General features: G+C 46.6%; 1 protein-coding gene across 4 annotated transcripts in view; it reads right to left on the bottom strand.

The window, feature by feature from the left end:
- Nucleotides 1-1,837: 1,837 nt before the first annotated feature.
- MUS81 (MUS81 structure-specific endonuclease subunit) overlaps nt 1,838-8,579 on the bottom strand; it is a 92,906-nt gene continuing 86,164 nt past the window's right edge. For 3 of the 4 annotated variants that reach the window (XM_029612173.1, XM_029612172.1, XM_029612174.1), the window contains 3 exons: nt 5,399-5,502; nt 5,063-5,146; nt 1,839-2,493 (listed from right to left, as the gene is read on the bottom strand). In XM_029612173.1, the coding sequence (XP_029468033.1) occupies nt 2,427-2,493; nt 5,063-5,146; nt 5,399-5,502 (255 nt within the window). In that variant the 3' untranslated portion in view covers nt 1,839-2,426. Of the gene's footprint in view, nt 2,494-5,062; nt 5,147-5,398; nt 5,503-8,579 lie in introns of all 4 variants that reach the window. The other variant, XM_029612175.1, reaches the window with a different exon arrangement.

Below are 8,579 nucleotides of genomic sequence, written 5' to 3'. Positions count from 1 at the left end.
CTAACTTCTCTTCTTCTGTCCCTTCTTTCTTTCTTCTTAACTGCAGGTTTGCACATCTTCTGCAGACAGAGAAAGCAGGTGGCACTCTCCGATATGTAGCAGTGCCTCAAAGCTTTTAGCTCTCTGCTTCCATCTGCTGGTAGGGATGCAAACCCACTTGTCTAGACTGATCTGTGGTATGAACAGGAGCTGGATTTTTATAACAAATTACGAACAATATCAAAGATATGCGGCTCATAATGAGCCAGGGAGCTTCCTGCTTTTTTTTCACCTTTACAGCCATTTCTGTCCTCCCTTAAATAGCATTCCTGCAAAGAGAAAGAAGATAGGCAGAGCAGGAAAACTGCAAGCCAAGTCTCACTCCTTTCTCTCTGCAGTACACAGGTTTATAGATGTTTTGCTGAAATAGAAAGGGGGTTGAAGTAATACAAGTTTGAAATTTTATGGGTGGGGGGGGGGGGGGGGATGAGTGCTTCTGAAAGTTTAGAAGACCAAAAAATTAAGATAGCAGGTGAATGAGGGATAGAACAGGGCCATCCATTTCATTAGAAAATGCCTAGTGTGGTGGGGGTTAGGCCATCTCTTTCATACATACTGGCATGCCAGGGGTCAGGTCAGGGTGCGGGCTCATGCTGAAACTGCCTCCGACTTTCACCTTCTCCTTTTACATGTGGGTATAGAGGAAGGGGTTTGGTCTGATGCCTGTCACCTTTTACCTCTAAAAATAAAACATTCTAACAATTACTTCTAGAACCTTTGCATTACTAAGAAAAAAAAGTAAGAACAGGGAAAATCATTACTATACTCTTTTTTTTTTTTAAACTAAATCTGCCCTGATAGAGAGCTTGTCTGGAGCATGGAAGCAAATGCTGTAGCCACAGTAGCAAGTGGTGGCCAAGGGACGCGGATTTAGCCCTGGTATTGTGATTCCATGGCTGGTAAGCCTTCAATCAGGTCAATACTGTAAGACCGCAGGAGAGCGGACGAACGCCCGCTCTCCCGGCGCGCGCACCGGCCCTTCGCCGGTGCGGGCGATTCAGTATTTAAATGAGGTGACGCGGGAAAAACGGGGAAAAGGAGGCGCTAGGGACACTAGCGCGTCCCTAGCGCCTCCTTTTTGTCAGGAGCGGCGGCTGTCAGTGGGTTTGACAGCCGACGCTCAATTTTGCCGGCGTCGGTTCTCGAGCCCGCTGACAGCCACGGGCTTGGAAACTGGACGCCGGCAAATTGAGCGTCCGGTTTTCGGCCCGACAGCCGCGGGCCGAATTCAAATTTTTTTTTTACTTTTGGGACCTCCGACTTAATATCGCTATGATATTAAGTCGGAGGGTGCACAGAAAAGCAGTTTTTACTGCTTTTCTGTGCACTTTCCTGGCGCCGACCTTTGGGTCGGCGCCGACTTTCCTAGCGCCGACCTTTGGGTCGGCGCTAATTTCTTACAGTAAAATGTGCGGCTTGGCTGCACATTTTACTTACTGGATCCCGCGCGCATACCTAATAGGGCCATCAACATGCATTTGCATGTTGAGGGCGCTATTAGGTGCCGCGGGTGGGCCGCGTGTTTTCCTCCCCTTACTGAATAAGGGGTAAGGGAAAACACGCGTCCAGAGCAGGCTGACAGTGCGCTCCGACGGAGCACACTTTACTGTATCGACCTGTTAGTGAGAAGACTTCCTGTCACTGTTCCCAAAGAGACTGTGGAAATCCATTTCTGTCTTCTCTTGGGTGGTTGCACCCAGTGTGCTGAGAAATCCTATCCAGCCAACTGTGTAAATCAATGGGAAACAGCATAGGATGGGACCACTTTTCCATTTTCACACACATGGCTTCCAACAGTACACAAACATCATCTTTTAGCCTGCTTTAGCAAAAAGTGGATTTTATTGTTATTACAAGCAAAAATCACAGATATGCAATAATATAACAACCTAATACGCCAAGGTCTACCTGAAGCAAAACTTAAAGCAGCATAGAGAATAAGATACCTTTAAAGGCTCTGTCATCGTTGTCTTTCGTACAGAGTTTACTGTTGGGAAAATGAAGAACTCGATTTATTTAAAGAACAGGTATAGTGTGGAGATCAGCATTGCAAGCTTCTCTCGTATACACACTTCTCCCCTCCTCCCTCCCAGGGAAGCTGAAGTGCAAGGACCCTGCAGCCTGCTGTCAGTCATTAAGAGTACTACATTGTTTTGCACTATAAGGTGGATTGTGGGAGGGGGAGGGTTTGAAACTGGGGGAAGGAAGGCTGTTACTGAAAAAAACAAACCAGTTACTATGATGCTTTGATGATAGCCAGATGAAACAGAAAAAGGAAAGGATTCTAAGTTGGGTGAGATGACACAGCAAGCTGTGGGCAGGATCCCTTGCTGCTGGTGGCTGTGCTGAAGTGGAAGAGATCATTAGTGGGTGCCTTTTGTCTGTTTTCAGGACAGTGCTCCAGCTGTGCAATAAAGCTGGGAGATGGTTTTACTCAGTACAGGCCCCAGATTCCTGCAGAAAAAAACAAACAAGGAAAAATGTCATATTGGAAAAGAAGCTCCCATTCAATCCCTCGGTCACTTTAAATATCTCCATCGGGGTTCAGCAGTTGATACTGGCATCATTCCTGGCCCAGGATCACATTGCATGGACTGGGCTGAGCACTGGAATAGCTGGCAGTGGCTCTTATAGAACCACCTGGTGGCTGGTCACAGTACAGGCAGCAGAGGGAGTTGCATATTGTTCTCTCAACCACTGTATATGTTTTATAGAAGGAAACACACTGTCTATGCATCCACCATACTCTCCTATGTAAACTGCTGCATCCCGAGAGATCTGGGGGTAAGCCCTAGGAGAAAAGAAATATAGAACCCAATGGAAGATAAAGGTCATACAGCCTCTCCAGTCTGCCCATCCACACCAACTGCTCAGATCTATAGACCCTTCCTCTCCCTCAGAGATCCTCTGTGCTTGTTCCATGTTTTCTTGAATTCTGATAATGTTCTTGTCTGTTCCACCTCCACAGGGAGGTTGTTCTATGCATCCACTATCCTTTCTGTAAAGAAATATTTTCTTAAGATTATTCCTGAGTCTACCTCCTTTCACCTAATACACCTCATTCCAGAATCTCCTATCCATTGAAAGATACTGCCTCCTAAGCACTGATACCCTGGAGCTATTTACATTTCCCCATCATATCTCCATTCCTCCAGGTGTACATAGTAAATGATGGCAGATAAAGTCCAAGAGCCCGATATTCAAAATGGCACTGAGCTGGCTACGAGGCATTGCTTAATATCAGACTACAGTGAGCGGGCACTTTAGCCAAACAAGTCAGAGGAGGGAAAGGGGCAGATCGGGGAGGAATCGAATTGGCCGGATAAATTAACTGGCTAATTCAATATTCAGAGTTAGCCAGTTGATTTATTCAGCCAACTCTGGTCGTGCCAAAGGGCCATCCTAAAAGTTACCTGGTTATACATAACTGGCTAGGTTTAAGATAGCTGGGTATATTGAGTGGTGTGGTTGTGCTGCTGAATATACTACTCCTGGGGGAATTCTGCAGAGCGCAGAATTTCCCTCCTGCGCAGAATTTTCATTTTCTGCACAGAATTTGGAGCAGGCCTGGCATGCCACCAGTGGAGTCCATCTTGCTTGCAGAGAAGAAGGAAGCAGCAGACCCCTGGCTTGCTGCATTGTGGCAAAAGAGAAAGGAGCAGGCCCCTGACTGTGCCATGTCACGGTGAAGAGTGTGCATGTCCCGGGGGCCATGAGTGGAGCCCATCTTGCTTGCAGTGAAGATGGAGCAGGAGCTGGTGAGAGTGAGTCTGTATGTAGAAGTTGTCTGTGTGAGAGACTGAGAGGCTGTATAGGGAGGGGTGTGTGTGTGTGTGTGTGTGACTGCGAGCTGGTGTGTGAGTGTGTGACAGAATATGTGTGAGGGTGCAGTATTTGCCAGAGAGATGGAGTCTATGTGAAGAGATTGTGAAAGCGTATGTATATGTGTGAGGAAAAAAGGATTGTGTGTTATGTGCGGGAGTGAGGGTGCTTGTTTGTGACAGAGGGAGCCTGTGTGAAGGGATGTGTGTATGAGAGAAGGAGCCTGAGTGAAGAGATATGTGTGTGTGTGTGTGAAAGAGACAGCCAATGTGCAGAGGTGTGTGAGAGAGAGAGAGATAGGAAGCCTGTGTGAGGGTGTATGCATGAGAAAGAAAGGAAGCCTCTATGGACGTGTGTGCAAGAGAGAGAGGGAACCTGTGCAAGTGAGAGAGAGTGAGCCTATATGAGGGGATGTGTGTGTGAGAAAGAGAGGAAGCCTGTATGAGGGGGTGTGTATATGCATGAGAGATAGGAAGCCTGTGAGTGTGACAGAGAGCGAGAGACAGAGGGAGCCTGTGTGAGGAGCAGTACTGAAAGGGGTCAAACTCTGGGAGTGGAGACAGAGTGGAAGGGGTTGAGCCTAGCGGGGAAGGGGAGAGATAGTGGAAGGTGGAGGAGCTGGGGGGCCTGAGAAAGTAAAGTGGCCAGGGGAGTAGGGAGAGAGGGTAGAAGGGACTCTCTTAGCATGAATTTCTAGGGAAATTCTGCTCAAAATATTTAAAACTCTGCATCTTTAAGTAAAAACATTTTTCTGTGTTATATTTTAAACTAATTACTTAAAGACCATCATGTGTATTGTGTTATTTTGACCAATATAAAGAATGCAGAATTTTGCAGAAATTTCAATTTTTTTGCGCAGAATTCCCCCAAGAGTAATATACAATGCTAATAACTAGCAGAGCTGCGCGTCTCATCTAGTCTCCCAGGGGCGATTTTATGCACATTTACCCAAAGCAGATAAAACTCCCACATGTTTAGATCTTTAGGTCTCTCCCCATATACTGTATGATGAAGACTGTGGACCATTTCAGTAGCCGCTGTCTAGACAGATTAATCAATTTATATTCTTTTGAAGATGCAGTCTCCAGAACTGTATGCAGCCGGAGCATGGTGTGTGTGGAACTGAGGAAAGCACAGACAAAAGATGGCAGGGAAGGATGGGCTAAAAAGATGAAAAGGCTGTAAATTATTAGCTCCGCACCTCTGTAGTTTGCCACACTTAATGCTGAATAGCAGCTTTTCCTGGTCCTGTACTGAGCTGCACTGGTCATAAGCTTCCAAAAGGCTGCAACAACCCAAAGACAACAGTAGTTAGCAGATTTGGGAGCAATTTAAAGACAATTTTATAACTCACATGACACTGATATAAAAATGGCATATATCTTCCACTGTTAGGGCCAGAGAAATGAGACCCCAGATGCCATGCTTGCCATCTTTCACCCTGCTTAAAAACCTGCAATAGTGGTGTTGGGAATGCACACACTGACTGCCAAATCCAAATCTCTGCCTGTTGAGTGCTATGAATAATGGGTTTTACCTGGTTAGTGTGCTGTAGCTGTTCAGGATGGCGACAGCTTTTTCTCCACTGATGCCACTGATTTGCATTAGCTGGCGGGCGAACACCTCCCTCACCGTCTGGGCCTGCAGCACGGAGAAAGAAAGATATTACCGGCTCTAATTATATCACCGAGGACAACTAAATAACTTTGGCACACAGAATAAGCCCACCACAATAACCTGCACAGTGCAGCTACAATCTGCATTTCCATAGTAGTGCTTCTCATTTGGTTCCTGTTTTTTATATTTCTCTCTGCTCCTAAGACTGGGTTTGGTTCCTGGATCCAATTCATGTTCTTCAGCACGCCCCCACCGCCAGTGGTTGATAAAGAGTCTCAGTCATCACATATGCAACACTCAGACTCAGGGTGCACAAATATGGGTTCCAAAGAGACCTAGGGCCTCTATCTAAGTCTGTTGCTGGATACTATATTTAACCAAGGAGAAATGCAAAAACTGATTATCTCACAGCATAACTTCTTTAAAAATCTTTTTACTACAATTAATTTCTATTCATAGCATAGAAAAAAAACTCCTATTGCTTTACATAGTATACCAAACCTCCAATTATATTTTTATACCATGCCTAAAATGTATCAGCACTACTAAACCAAACTCACACAGACTGCTGGGAACACAACATAAAACAAAGGTCAGCAAAATCCTAATCACAAAAACAAAACCACAACAAATACACATCATAGCCAAAAGTAACACAAATGCACAAATTTTACATAAATTTCAAGCAACAACATATCACCAAACTTTCATATAATTAACTCAAGAATTTTTGAACAAAAAAATGGAATTTGCAATGATCAAAGATGGTGCAAAATCAACAATGCTGCGTATCATCCAGAAGTTCAGGAAACTCCAATTAGAAAAACTTGCAGTTCCACATTTAACCAGATATCCCAAAAAGGAAAATTGGTTCTTACCTGCTAATTTTCGTTCCTGTAGTACCACAGATCAGACCAGGACAGCTAGGTTTTGCCTCCCCTCCAGCAGATGGAGACAGAAGTTTTAAAGGACTCCGTCCTATACCCCTGAGGTGCCACGTAGAGTCTGTCAGTATTACATTGTACCCAAGCAGAAAATATTTAAACCATAACTTCAACAACAACAACCTCCCCCCGAAGAGCAGAGGGAATGAAAAACCTGAAACTCAATGAATGAATGAAATCATGCCATAATTTCTCCCTGAAAAGGGGGGCATTCAGTAAACTTGCAGAAAAATATGATTAGTTACCGGCCGAGCAGACTCTCCATTTTCCCATGGGCGGGCGTCTGGACTGATCCGTGGTACTACAGGAACGAAAATTAGCAGGTAAGAACAAATTTTCCTTTCCCTGTACATACCTGGATCAGTCCAGGACAACTGTGATATATCAAAGCTTCCCTAACCAGGGTGGGACTGAGAGAGTCCCGCTCAGAGTACACTGGCTCCAAAGGAACCGGGCTCTGGGGCCCGGACATCCAGACGATAATATCTGGCAAAGGTATGCGTAGATTTCCAGGTAGCCGCCCTACAAATTTCTTGTGGCGACACCTATTGACATTCCGCCCACGAAGCTGCCTGTGATCGAGTAGAATGAGCTTTAAGACCAGACAGAATCGGATGACCCTGAACCAGGTAAGCCGAAACAATAGCTTCCTTTAACCAGCAAGCGATCGTGGCCCTGGAAGCCTTCTGACCCTTTCTGGGCCCACTCCACAGCACGAAGAGATGGTCCGAGAGATGGAAACTGTTCGTCACCTCCAAGTAACACAACAACACTCTCTTCACGTCCAACGTCCGCAAATCTCTAGACTCTGGAGTAGAAGAATCTAGACCTGCAAAAGAAGGGAGTTCCACGGACTGGTTCAAATGAAAAGAGGATACCACCTTCGGAAGAAAGGAGGGAACTATTCTCAAGGAAACTCCTGCTTCAGAAATCCTCAAGAAAGGCTCCCTGCAAGATAAGGCCTGAAGCTCGGAAACCTGCCTTGCGGAAGAAATAGCCACCAGAAAAACTGCCTTCAAAGTCAGATCCTTCAGAGTCGCTCATTTCAATGGATCAAAGGGAGCACTACAAAGGGTTTGGAGAACCAAATTCAGCTTCCACAAGGGACAAGGGCTCCAGACCGGGGGACGTAGATGCTTAGCTCCTCTCAGAAACCGAGCCACATCCGGATGAGAGACTAGCGCAACCCCCTGCACTTTCCACGGAAACAGCCAAGGGCTGCAGGGAATTGAACGCCAACCCCTTGACCTGTAAAAAATACAGGACCTCCGAAATTGATGTCCTAGCCAGCTGCACTTTGTGGTCGAGACACCAGGATTCAAACACTCCCCAAACTCTAACGTACACCATGGAAGTAGAAGTTTTACGGGAACGTAGGAGCGTGGCCACCACCGCATTCGAGTAACCCTTACTCCTCAATCTTCGCCTTTCAAAAGCTATGCCGCTAGACAAAAGCGATCTGCCTCTCCAAAACAAATGGGACCCTGATGCAGGAGATTCGGAGATGGACGAAACCTCAGCGGACTGTCAACTGCCAGATTCAGGAGGTCCGCAAACCACAGGCGTCTTGGCCACTCCGGCTCCACGAGAATTACTCTGCCTGAGTGCACCTCGATGCGGCATAGAACCTTGCTGACCAAAGGCCACAGTGGAAAAATGTACAACAGAATGTCCTTTGGCCAGGGGAGGACTAGAGCGTCTACCCTTTCTGCCCCTGGATCCTGCCACCGGCTGAAGAACCAGGGAGCCTTGGCATTGCGGTACGTCGCCATCAAGTCCATGGCAGGTCTGGACCAACAGTCGCACAGAAGAAGAAATGCTTCGGAGAGTTCCCACTCCCCCGGATCCAACTGGTGGCGGCTGAGAAAATCTGCCTGAACATTGTCCACTCCGGCAATGTGAAAGGCCGCTATCTGGTACAGGTGCTTCTCCACCCAGTGGATTAAGAGCTGAGCCTCCATCGCCACCGGATGGCTCCGGGTGCCGCCCTGACAACTGATGTAAGCCACTTCATCACATTTTGGAGAGTACTCTCACTGACCTGCCCTCTACTACAGGGAGGAGGGCTTGGAGCGCTAACTGAACCGCTCTGGTTTTCAAGCGATTGATCAACCAGGAGTCCTTCATTCTGGTCCATTGTCCCTGGACAACCGTCTC

Source organism: Rhinatrema bivittatum, chromosome 8 (genome assembly GCF_901001135.1).
Source record: "Rhinatrema bivittatum chromosome 8, aRhiBiv1.1, whole genome shotgun sequence".
Taxonomy (NCBI): Eukaryota; Metazoa; Chordata; class Amphibia; order Gymnophiona; family Rhinatrematidae; genus Rhinatrema; species Rhinatrema bivittatum.
This window is presented reverse-complemented; position numbering and strand designations above follow the sequence as displayed.